A 12,118-nucleotide genomic window follows, 5' to 3' on the forward strand; every position below is an offset into this window, starting at 1 on the left:
GACTACATTACCCAGTGATGCCCAGGGTTTTTGGGGTATTTTTTTTTTGACACATATATGCACAGGCGCACAACCTCCCTCGGCTCCTGGCCACTCCTCAGCCCCTCACGTCCCTCTGGAAACCCGTGGACTACAAGTCCCGGTAGGCTTCGGGCACTTAGCTCTGACTGCACGTGCGCACACGGCTGCCCTCCGGAAGGACCGAGTCTGGCTGTGTTTATCTCGTTGGGGAGCTAGCCGTCGGTTGGCGCTCAACGGGTTCTAGACTGCAGGCAGCGCGAGGATCCGCGGCCCCGCCCCGGCCCGGCCTGGCAGGTAGCCCGGGATGGGTTGACGAACAAGGAAAATTGGAGGGGCTGGGGTCGCCCATACCTGGAGCTGGCGTCGTGGGGGAGGGGCCTGAGAGTGATGAGGTGGGGGTGGGGAGGGAACTAGGGGGATGATGGGAAAGGAGAGTGTTAATGGGGAAAGAAGGACTGGGGGAGGATGGTGAGGAAATGAGTGTGGGGGGGGGGGGGACCTGGTGGCTGGCAGAGGCACTGAAGGGAATTGGAAGGAAGACCGGGCTATGAGGAGAACGGGGAAGCTGAGGATAATGTAAAAAAAGGAGGGGAGGGTCTGGCATTGTGGGGGAGGGGAGTGTTGGGATGACTGGAAGAAGACAGGGATAGCGTCATAGGCAGGGAGGAATATCCCTGGCCGAAAGGGGTCAGTGAATATTCGCCTTTTTCCCCTTAGTGGAAGAGGGAAAATGGAGGGCTGTCGGGGTGGAGCTTGGTGCGGTGGGAGAAGGAAAAAGAAGAAAACTGCAAAGCTCACAGATCAAGAAGGGCCAGAAATGGGGAGTGGACATTGCAAGAGACCAGGGAGGGGGATAGGTACATGAAGGGTATGCAGGAAGCTTGAGAATGCAGCAATGATCCAGGAGACCCAGAGACAAATGGGGCCCCTGAGACAGTAGGGGCTTATCTCCATGAGTTTGAGTTGTCATTGTGAAGCAGCTAAGAATCTGTCCACTTTTGGATGGAATTGCTTCTCTCTTCCCCTGTGAATTTTTTACCTTGACATAGCTGAAGGGGGGAGTAGAAGTTATGAGGGAAGACAAAAGACTCACATTCTTAAACTGTTCAACCTCCTATCTGTCCCCACAAGTCCAGATCCAAGATCTTTTGGATTGAGAACAGGAGTAATGAAGTGAGAGTGGTTTCCTGCCGGGGCTATTTCAGGTTTGGCAGGCTGGCTATTTAAAGCATGGGATGGGGGGTTGAGGGAGGTTGAAGGGGGAGGGGGGCTGGCAAGCCAGCTGAAAACCGTGTCTCTTTCTTATGAGGGGCCTCCCTTACTTGCTTTCTCTATGCCTGAGGTTCTGCCAGGTTCTTCGCTCTGCCAGGGCTTCTTGAGCAGGGAGCAGATGATCCACTCAAACCCAGCAGGTGCCTGCCAACGAAGGCAATACCCATTGGAGGAACATTTGTCTGACAGAGCCTTCAAATGTACCCATTATCACTAGGTTGGCAGGTCATGCTTGAGTCTATTTCTTGTCCTGCCCAAGGGCTCCCCCACACCCCGCCCCTTCCTCTCTCTTTTCTAACACACACCCCTACCCCATTCCCCTTTCAGGGTTTTAAGTGGGAGAAGAGCTGCTGAAACAGCTTGTTCTTTATTACAATAGCGGGGTTGGAGAAGTAGCAGGAGGGGAAAATTCCTCCTCTCCACCCCCACCCCCTCAGTCCCCAGCAGACACATACCTTTCTGGCTTAAGTTCCTAGTCTTGGCAGTATACCAGGCACAGCTGTTAAAGGAACTCTTCGTGCCTGTGAGGGGCCCTGGATGACCCTGATGACAACAGCTTAGCTTGACGAGAGCTCCCTTTGAGGGGCTTACCATCCGTGGAGCCCCCTGTCCTGGATCATTCCTACCCTATCCACCCTGCCCTGGATGGGGGGACTGTTTCACTCCAAAAGCCAAAAGCTTTTCTCCTTTGAAGCACCCATGCCAGCTTTCAATGGACCGATTGGGGTTGGCTGCACTATTAATAGCCCTGAGTATTTTGAGATCCCTTTCCCCACCTTAAAGAGCACAGATTCTTAGAGAGGTGGCAGTAAGCGGAGCAGAGCCAGAGAGACAAGAGAATGCACTGCCCTGGGAAGGACAGGCGGTGCTTGCAGCTTGTGCCAGGCCAGCGACACGGTGAAGCCTCCATGAGTAAGGGATGACCATGCTGAACCTTTGATCAGCAAATTCTGAGCTGTCAATCAGGTCAGAGCCGCCCCGCCCTTCACTGTGGGAGAACACCGGACCAGGGCTAGCTCCCTGACCTCTACCTGAGCTTTGGAAAGGTGGTGTGGGAGGGCCACCAGGGTGACGCTTGGAGGCAAGGGCTGGTCCTGGGCAGAGTCCTGGTGAGCCAGATAAAGACCTTGCCTGAGGAGCCCATGGCCATAACTTGTGTGCAGGTAGCAGAGGCAGCAGGCCGTGCCGGGGGGGCATGTTGCTGTAACCAGTGACCCAGGGGATGTTACGGTGGACAGTGCACCTGGAGGGCGGGCCCCGCAGGGTGAACCATGCTGCAGTGGCTGTTGGGCACCGGGTATACTCCTTCGGGGGTTACTGCTCTGGTGAAGACTATGAAACACTGCGGCAGATTGATGTGCACATTTTCAATGCAGGTAAGCTAATGCTGGGACCATCCCTGGGTACCCATGTCAGGGAGGGGAACGGGCAGCTGAATGAGGTTTGGTGGCAGTCCCCATGGCCAAAGGGGATGGGGGAATGAATGTCTGGTTTGGGAAAAGGTGAACAGCCTGGAAGGAGGTTTCCAGGGCTGAGCAGAACTGTGCCCACAGTGTCCTTGCGTTGGACAAAGCTGCCCCCAGTGAGGCCTGCCATCCGTGGGCAGGCTCCTGTGGTACCCTACATGCGGTATGGACACTCGACCGTCCTCATCGATGACATGGTCTTCCTTTGGGGCGGGCGGAATGACACCGAAGGAGCCTGCAATGTACTTTATGCCTTTGACGTCAGTGAGTATGGATCTCAGAGAGGCTCTGTTCTGCCAAATGATGCCACCGGGGAATGGGCTGGGAAAGGTGTGGGCTGAGGGCATTCTAGAGTCTAGGAGGGAGTGGTGTCAGAGGTTGCTTACTGACCCAGCCTCTCCTCTCTTTCAGATACTCACAAGTGGTCCACACCGCGAGTGTCAGGAACAGTTCCTGGGGCCCGGGATGGACATTCAGCTTGTGTCCTGGGCAAAACCATGTACATTTTCGGGGGCTATGAGCAGCTGGTATGTCTGGGAGCAAACTAGAGCTTTAGGGTGAGAATAAGAAAGAGAAAGGGAAATTAAGGGTGGTGGAATGGGAGGCTTTGGCTTGTTTGCGGGTTTTGACGGGAGAGGCCAAGAGTCAGAGGGTCACCACGGATCCCCTCTTTGATTCCTTTCTTCACTTCCTTTCTCTTCCCACTCAGGCGGACTGCTTTTCCAATGACATTCACAAGCTGGATACCAGTACCATGACATGGACCCTTATTTGTACAAAGGTCTGCCTTTTCTTCTTCCTCCCAGATCCTTACTTTCAATTGAAGAAATCATAGGAAGCTCAGTGAGAGCAGATCCCCTCCTAGCCTCCGTGCTGACTCCCACTCTTTTATCTCTCTGCTCCTGCCCAGGGCAACCCTGCACGCTGGAGGGACTTTCACTCAGCTACAATGCTGGGCAGTCACATGTATGTCTTTGGGGGCCGTGCCGACCGCTTTGGGCCATTCCATTCCAACAATGAGATTTACTGCAACCGCATCCGTGTCTTTGACACGAGGACTGAGGCCTGGCTGGACTGTCCACCCACTCCAGTGCTGCCTGAGGGCCGCCGGAGCCACTCAGCCTGTGAGTGTCTGTGGGTCTCTGTGGGGGTCCCCTTTCCCACCTGTTGCCCTCACACTCTTCACGTTTCTCTTTCCTTCCAGTTGGTTATAATGGGGAGCTGTACATCTTTGGTGGCTATAATGCAAGGCTGAACCGGCATTTCCATGACCTCTGGAAGTTTAACCCTGGTACAGAGCGCTGCCTTTAAATTTTTTTTTTTAATGTTTACTTATTTTTGAGAGAGAGAGAGAGAGAGAGAGAGAGAGAGAGAGAGTGTGTGAACTGGGGAGGGGCAGAGAGAGAGGGAGACCCAGAATCCGAAGCAGGCTCCAGGCTCTGAGCTGTCAGCACAGACCCCGACGTGGGGCTAGAACTCACAAACCAAGAGATCATGACCTGAGCTGAAGTCAGATGTTTAACCGACTGAGCCACCCAGGCGCCCCAGAGCACTGCCTTTAAGGGGAGAACAAGGAGCAATTGGGGGAGGGGAAAAAATAATCCTAAGTAGGTGAGGGTGAGCATGGGGGTAGGGAGGATGTCTGGACTGGGCAGGTATTAAACCTCCATATAAACTTCTCTTCAGTGTCCTTTACCTGGAAAAAGATTGAACCGAAGGGGAAGGGGCCATGTCCCCGCCGGCGCCAGTGCTGCTGTATTGTTGGTGACAAGATTGTTCTCTTTGGGGGTACCAGGTTAGGAGGAAAGTGGGAGGGCTTGGGGAAGGGCCCAATCTGACTGCATGGGAGGCATTTGAGGAGGAGGGTCTCATGGGTAGTCTTTCCTCCTTCCTTAATCTCTTTTTTGATCCCTATAGTCCATCTCCTGAGGAAGGCCTGGGAGATGAATTTGACCTCATAGATCATTCTGATTTACACATTTTGGACTTTAGTAAGTACACATATTTCCAGATATGTGTCCCTGTCTTTGGGTGGTGACATTGAGGAGTGGACCCTTTCCTTGGTTCTGAGCGTATCCCTCTCTCTGACTTCTTCAAAGGCCCTAGTCTGAAGACTCTGTGTAAACTGGCCGTGATTCAGTATAACCTGGACCAGTCGTGTTTGCCCCATGACATCAGGTACAGTGCGTGGTTGGAGAGGAGGGATTGGTTGAGAGTGTGTGATCAGATGAACTTGTTTCTCAGTATAGAGGGGACAGAAATTTTTGTTCTGCTGGAGATGTAATGTACTTGAGAGTGAGAGCAAAGGAGATACAGGATTATCAGCTGGGTAAATCATATGAAGAAAAAAAAATCCGGTGTTTCAAACCAAGCTCAGAAGCATCACTTCCTGAGACCCGAGCCTGTATGGTTGTTTTTAACATGCTGAGAAAGTTCAATTAAATCTTTGAAGTTAGCTGCAAAGACAAGTATAGGAATCTTTGGATCACATTAGTTCCAGAGTTAAGGGAGGTCCTTCCTACCTACTTCCCTTTGAATTCCATTCTTAGGTCCAAATCAAGCACCAAAAGTTATTTGGTGTATACTTGTGTCCTTCAGGGTCATTATGGACACTTCCCTCTCCTGTATCAGTTCAGTTTAACTCTTACTTGCCTGGGGGAGGGGGGGGGTGGTGTTCAGTATTTGGTGACACGAAGTATACAAGGCTGAACTGATGGCTCATGGGCTTGCTCAGGATTGACACATGTGCAAGTATTTCATACCAAGTAGACTGTAGTGAGGGTCTTGGCATAAAGGGGGTACTTGGTAAATCTTTGTAGGATGACAGAATTGTCAAAAAGAAAGGGAGAAAAAAGGGATTTAATTTTAATGTGGTGGGAGGGCTGGGGAAGTCTGTACAAGCCTAGGAGAGGGAGTCAGGGCCTTTAAAGGGTTGGGAGTTGAGAGTAAAAACAGGCATTCCCGGTTGGATCTGAGCAAAGGGGGAAAGGTAGGGTGGGAAGTTTACTGAGGTGTGTATACAGATGATTTTTTCCAGGAGTTGGGCATAAGCACACATATATAAACATAGATAGGAAGTCTACATGAGCTGGCAGGTGGATGAGTGGGTGATACCAGATTTGGTGGTGGGTGGGGCCATGATTGTTAACAATCATGTCAAACAGTAAGGCTATAAGAAAGCGGTGGCTGTGGGTGGTTGAGCTTTAGGATGTTGAAGGGACTGGTGTGTTCATAGCTTTGTCTGAGCAATTCTGGGCTTGAGGGTGGAGGCTCCACTCTTCTGCCCTTTGTGCCTGTCATTGTTGGCCTTCCAGGTGGGAGCTGAATGCCATGACCACCAACAGCAATATCAGTCGCCCCATCGTCTCCTCCCATGGGTAGGAGAGAGTTGCTGCCGCCTCCCTTCCTGAGCCTGCTATTATCTTCACTGCCCTTCCCCATCCCTCACCTGCCTGTCCCTTTGGTCCCTGGACTCGGTATACCTCTGCGTGGAGTTGTTGGACTAGAGGTGTTTCCTGTGCTGTGAACTCAGTGGGGAGCTGTAGGGGGGAGGGCTAGTTCCCTACCCCCTTGGGCCGAGGGCCCCTTCCCCTTGGTGCTCTGTCCCATACACCTCCTTCCAACTGCTCCTGGGCCTCTGCTCTGCCCCAGGCCAGCCAGGCTCTGTTGGGAAGTGAAGGGAATGGGGATTAGGGAGAAGCAAGCAGTGCCTGAGCCTCAGGAGCTTCCCCCACCCTTGTTTCCACCCCCTCCCCCTGCTTGAGTCAAGAGCATTGATCGGGAGCTGAGAGGAATTGCAACTGTTGCCATGAAACCCTCATTCTCCCTGACCTGGGGAGGCGAGGACCAGCAGATAATCCCACCCTTCCCTGAGCTGTTGCTGTTCCCTGACGCTCCCAGCCAGCTCAGATTTTATAAAAATGGATTAAAAATCTCCAAACGTGTGATCTGTTTTTGTGGAATACGATGGGGGTGGATGGCAGAAGCTTGCGAAAGGACAGGGTGCTTCTCTGCCAGGTTCTGGCTTCTCTGCCAAGAGCAAAAGGAAACCAAATACCACCAAGGCCTGGCCCTGGCTTTTCTAGAGCGCGGGGTCCAGCGCCATGTGACCAAAAGGTGGCGACGGCATACCGAGTGCGTGCATCCCGCCGGAGTGTCCTGGCCACCACCGACTTGCGCAGACGCGTCTCCCGGAGAAGCCGGAAGAGGCGGGGCGGGAGGCACGAGGGCGGAAGTGGCGCCATTCGCTCCCGGCGCGTCCCACAAGCCAATGCCGAGAGAGAGTTCTCGTATCGCGGCGGCCCTCGGGTCTCCCCGCAGGGCCAGTAGAGGCGAGGAGGATGGCCAGGGCGTGGGGCCCGGGGTCCTGCGGAAGGGTGAGGGCCTCGTGCCGGGCCGAGGGGCAGCGCGGGGCGGGGGGAAGGGTAGGTGGCGGCGCAGTGACCGTGAAACTGCCTAGTTCTCTATAAGAGGCCACCGCGGGGAGCGCCGCCGACGAAATGGGACTGGGGTGTGAGGAGGCGCTTCCTGGGTTAGGACAGGCTGGGCAGTTTCTGAAAGGGAGGATGAGAGTTTTGCGCAGGGAGAAAACGCGTGTGTAAAAGTACAGTCTGGGGAGGCATTGGTTGCTGGGGGTTAGTAGGTCAGGATTGAACACATTTCGCAAATCTTCGTTGAGCATCTATCGTGTGCGGGCTGTTCTAGATCCCATTCTAGATGCTGTAGATACAGTAGTGAATAGAAGCCGTCAAAAACTCCTGTTATGGGGTGACTGGCTGGCTCAGTCAGTAGAGCATGTGACTCTTGATCTGGGAGGTGTGGGTTCAAGCTCACATTGGGTGTATGGATAAGTTAAACATAAAATCTTAAAAATCGTGTTCTCATGGAACTTATCTTTCAGAAAGGATGACTAAAAAAAAGTAAATTAATACAGTAAAAGGTAAAGCAGAGGAATGTGTATTTTTAAGGGTGAATTTTGATATGTGAATTATACCTCAGTTTTTCAAAAAGATTACAAGGGCTATGGAGAGAAAGCAAGGGAGGGGTTGCAATTTTAGGTAGTTACAGAAGGCCTCACTGAGTAGGTGACATTTGAGCAACCGTTTGAAGGAGGTGAGGAAACAGTAAATACATCTGGATAAAGATTCCAAGCAGAGGCAACATCGAATGCAAAGGAACTGAGGCAGGATCATAGATCTTCTTGCTCAGTAAGTGCTAGACTAGTTGAGAGGAGTGGGAAAGAGATTATAGGACTCAAGATTAGAGACCAGGGGTGAGGTCACATGGGGGGTTTCAAACCACTATAAGGCCTGTAGCTTTTACTCTGATCAAGATGAAGCTATTAGGGAGTTTTGAGTTCTGAAGTGATGTGATCTGAAGCATATGTGTATGGAAAAGGGGTAGGAATGATGAGATGAGCTTCGCATTTTAGATGCCCCTGTCCAGCCTGTCCAGCATCACTTTGGGAGGAGATGGCGGTTAGGAGGCTAGAGCACTGGCTGAGGTGAGGGGTGCTGAGAGTATGAAGGAGAGCACTGGCAGTGGTAACTGAGCAAGGAAGACATGCCCTGTGGGGAAGACCGCGAAGGCAGGATTCAAAAGAAAATGAAAAAGAATGGACTGTGGCTTGGCCTACCCCCAACCGTACATTTGTATACCTTCCTTAGCAGGTGGTGGGAATGGTTGGGAAGTTAGGTGTCAGTGTAGCACCTTGCAACCTGCGCTGCCTAAAGCCTGTCGTGATTGGCCTGATGGGGATATTGGAAAGGGTCAGTTACTTAAGGAATGAGGGTGGGATGATGTCTCTGTAACGCTGGGAGATGCTGTGCTGAGTTGTGTACCCATCCCTCCTTCCACAGACACATCTGACATGTCATTTGAAGAGCTGTTGGAATTGCAGAACAAAGTGGGGACTAAGACATACAAACAGTTGGTAGCTGGAAATAATACTAAGAAGCCAAGTTCTAGACCACCTGTCCAAAATGCATGTGTTGCAGATAAGCACAGGTGAGGAGCAAGGCCTGCCCCAGGAATTTGAGAATACCTGGGACTTTGAGTGGGTGTCTGCATTCCTAGATGGGAGGCCTTTGATCAAGACTGGAGAGCCAGGGAGGGCGCCTGGGTGGCCCTTTCAGTTAAGGGGCTGACTTTGGCTCAGGTCATGATCTTGCAGTTTGTGAGTTCAAGCCCCACGTCAGGCTCTGTGCTGACAGGTTGGAACCTGGAGCCTGCTTCAGATTCTGTGTCTCCCCCTCTCTCTGCCCAACTCCCACTGGCACTCTCTCTCTCAAAAATAAACATTAAAAACCAAACAACAACAAAAAAACAACACTGGAGAGCCAGGGCATCTGGCTGGCTCAGCCAGTGGAGTGTGCACCTCTTTTTTTTTTTTTTTTTTTTTAAATGTTTTTATTTTTGAGAGAGAGAGACTGAGCACTCACAATTGGGGGAAGGGCAGAGAGAGAGAGAGAGGGACGGAGGATCCCAGGCAGGCTCCAGGCTGACAGCGGAGAGCCCAATGTGGGGCTGAGACTCATGAACCGTGAGATCATGACCTGAGCTGAAGTCAGACATTCAACTGACTGAGCCACCCAGGTGCCCCTCTTGATCTTGGGGTTGTGAGTTTCAGCCCCACGTTGGGTATAAAGATTACTTAAAAATAAAATCTTTGAAAAAAACAAAAAAGGACTGGAGACCCTGGACATGTCTTTTAATTTCTCCGTAGGCCTCTGGAAATGTCAGCCAAGGTTCGGGTGCCATTTTTGCGTCAAGTTGTTCCAATCAGTAAGAAGGTGAGGAGGAAGCAGGAAGGGCTGTCTCAGTGAGGGGAGATTGAACAGTTCATTTATAGTCTCTCTGTTCTTTCCGAAGGTAGCCCGGGACCCCCGCTTTGACGATCTGTCAGGGGAATATAATGCTGAGGTGTTTGACAAAACGTATCAATTCCTGAATGACATCCGAGCCAAAGAGAAAGAGGTTTGGAACATTAGACCAGCTCATGGGGATTCCAGGGGTGGGAAACTCGGGTACAGGTTATTGAGTTGGGCAGAGGGGAACAGGGAACATAGTGGTGGGCAGATTTATTTCTCCTTAATTGATTTAACTCTTCCCAAATGTGCTTCTGTTCAAATCCTGGCTCATTAGTTTACCAGCCGTGTGACCATTGGCAGGTTCCTTAACTTCTCACTTTTCTAATCATAAAGAGATAATAAAATAACTCATATCTCTTAGTGTTACTGCATTAACAAACGTGAACCTCTTAGTATAATGCTTGGCACAACATTTTGGTTGACGTTTGCAGACTGCTAACCGTCATATTATTTTATAATGTGGAGCTTGTGAAAAAGCAGTTGAAGAAGCACCGTTCAGGGCAGGAGCACGAGAAACTGCAGCAGCTGCTCCAGAGAATGGTGAGTGGGTCAGAATCGCAGGTGGGCGGGGAGAACAGTTCAGGGCACTCGGGAGGTGGTTCACAGTCCCTCCTACTCACCCATCCACCACCTCGTCTTTGCTTCTCAGGAGCAGCAAGAACTGGCACAGCAGGAACGCAAGCGGCAGCAGGAGCTGCGCCTGGCCCTGAAGCAGGAGAGGCGGGCTCGGGCCCAGCAGGGCCATCGGCCATACTTCCTGAAGAAATGTAAGTGGGGCACAGCTGTCACAGGCTGGTTACAGGGACAGGCTTGGGCGGCCATAGAGGCAGCATGCTGTGTTGGGGGTCCGTGAGCTCCCTAACAAAGTCATGAAGGCTGGATCCCATGGGAAGTTGGAGGAAAATAGAAATGGTAGGGAGGAGTTAATTTGTAACTATTCTTGTATCCCTAATTATAGATTATGGGCAAGGAGTGTTGCTTTTATCTCTCCCGCCTCCCCTACATATGCTGGGCCAGGCACATAGAAGGAGCTCATAGTTGGTTTAATAGAGAAAGCAGGGAATGGTAGAAAAAATCTGCTTGCTGCACACACCAGTGAGCTCCAACCAAGTCATGTATCCCAGCATCGAGGTTGAGAAGTACAGACCTGGGGAAAGGAAAAGAGGAGCGCCTCCTCCCTTGCTTACCTGCTTTCTTTCTCTTTGTTCTCTAGCTGAGCAGCGCCAGTTGGTCCTAGCTGAGAAGTTCAAGGAGTTGAAACGCAGTAAGAAGTTAGAGAGCTTCTTGAGTCGAAAGAGGCGCCGAAATGCAGGCAAGGACCGGAGACATCTCCCTTTGAACAAAGAGTAATGAGGAACGGTTCTCAGCTCTGCCACTGCCCCAGTGAGAAACGGATCTATGGGGACAGACTTGGGCTTGGCCTCTTCTAGTTGTTTTTCATGAAAGGGCAAGGATCATAGCTGCCCTTGAGCTAGATTGGCTCAAAGATGACCAGAGAGCTCTTGGACAAGAAGAGCAGCCCAGCCTTCTGTCCTGGCACACTTTCTCTGCTTGGATCTGGTTCATCACGTCCTCATGTTCTCCCATCCTTGCTTTAAACCAGTGATCGTGGTGTAGAAGAAAAAGGGCCAATGAGTGAGTGAGTGATCTTGAAGCTAGTGAAGGCTGTAAAGTATGTTGATAGCTCCTAGTGCTGGGACTTTATGTAAGAGCCAAATTGTAAACATTCCTGTTATTCTTCTTTTTATTATTATTTTTTGGTGGGTTTTTCGAGCGGCCTAGAACTACTGTTTCAGTGGGCCATCTGTGGGGGCTGGCAGCAAACTTAAGGCTCCCATAAAGTGGGAAATCAGACCAGAGACCCCTCCTACTTTTAAACCTCAAAGAAGACACGATCATTGAAAGGGTAAACCACTCTCACAGCTCACCTACGTAGTTTTGGTTTTGGATACAGAGGGAGAGAGGAGGTGAGGACAGAAAGTTTCCCCAGTAATGTAGAAGCACAGCTGGTTGTCGGTACTGTTTGGGTCTACAGTTCCTACTCCCATGTGGACTAGAGAATCCTCAAGCTAATTAATGATTCAGTTTGAAGTGGTCTCAGGTTGGTAGTGCTTCCAGGCACCTGGCAGAAGCAAATGTAATCTTCACTTGGAGGGTTATACTTGAAACTCAAGCCTCAAGGAGTTCCTTTAGATAAAATTTGAAGGAATGTGAGCTTTCAGTGAAAATATGAAGCACACAAGGAAAGAAATCACCATGAGCAAGAGTCATCAGGGACAATAGAAAACAGACTCAGACCAGCAAAGACAGGTGTTAGAAATATAAAATACAGGGGCGCCTGGGTGGCGCAGTCGGTTAAGCGTCCAACTTCAGCCAGGTCACGATCTCGCGGTCCGTGAGTTCGAGCCCCGCGTCGGGCTCTGGGCTGATGGCTCAGAGCCTGGAGCCTGTTTCTGATTCTGTGTCTCCCTCTCTCTCTGCCCCTCCCCC

At 51.2% G+C, this 12,118-nt stretch overlaps 1 protein-coding gene across 10 annotated transcripts; it reads left to right on the forward strand.

Moving 5' to 3' along the window:
- Positions 1 to 18: 18 nt before the first annotated feature.
- Positions 19 to 11,375, forward strand: KLHDC3 (kelch domain containing 3). Of its 10 annotated transcripts, XM_045498275.1 has the most exons (15): positions 130 to 315; positions 2,457 to 2,669; positions 2,847 to 3,023; positions 3,171 to 3,286; positions 3,469 to 3,540; positions 3,670 to 3,883; positions 3,964 to 4,050; positions 4,446 to 4,554; positions 4,677 to 4,750; positions 8,618 to 8,765; positions 9,484 to 9,550; positions 9,630 to 9,734; positions 10,094 to 10,168; positions 10,278 to 10,395; positions 10,842 to 11,375. In XM_045498275.1, exons 2-15 carry the CDS (start codon positions 2,516 to 2,518, stop codon positions 10,976 to 10,978), a joined length of 1,653 nt encoding a protein of 550 aa, XP_045354231.1. In that variant the 5' UTR covers positions 130 to 315; positions 2,457 to 2,515; the 3' UTR covers positions 10,979 to 11,375. The 10 variants fall into 10 exon arrangements, with proteins under 10 accessions (XP_045354223.1, XP_045354224.1, XP_045354231.1 ...); XM_045498267.1 differs by lacking the exons at positions 8,618 to 8,765; positions 9,484 to 9,550; positions 9,630 to 9,734; ... (1 more) ...; positions 10,278 to 10,395; positions 10,842 to 11,375 and adding exons at positions 1,153 to 1,226; positions 4,859 to 4,937; positions 6,074 to 6,693 and having other exon boundaries at positions 19 to 315; XM_045498268.1 differs by lacking the exons at positions 8,618 to 8,765; positions 9,484 to 9,550; positions 9,630 to 9,734; ... (1 more) ...; positions 10,278 to 10,395; positions 10,842 to 11,375 and adding exons at positions 1,153 to 1,194; positions 4,859 to 4,937; positions 6,074 to 6,693 and having other exon boundaries at positions 113 to 315.
- Positions 11,376 to 12,118: the final 743 nt, after the last annotated feature.

Source organism: Leopardus geoffroyi, chromosome B2, assembly GCF_018350155.1.
Source record: "Leopardus geoffroyi isolate Oge1 chromosome B2, O.geoffroyi_Oge1_pat1.0, whole genome shotgun sequence".
NCBI lineage: Eukaryota > Metazoa > Chordata > Mammalia > Carnivora > Felidae > Leopardus > Leopardus geoffroyi.

Excerpts from the sequence above, each read along its gene's own strand:
- KLHDC3 (XM_045498275.1), top strand. The coding sequence starts at position 2,516 with ATGTTACGGTGGACAGTGCACCTGGAGGGCGGGCCCCGCAGGGTGAAC. Across the intron at positions 3,024-3,170 it reads ACTTTATGCCTTTGACGTCA|ATACTCACAAGTGGTCCACA; the intron begins GTGAGTATGGAT and ends CCTCTCTTTCAG. Across the intron at positions 9,735-10,093 it reads TCCGAGCCAAAGAGAAAGAG|CTTGTGAAAAAGCAGTTGAA; the intron begins GTTTGGAACATT and ends TATAATGTGGAG.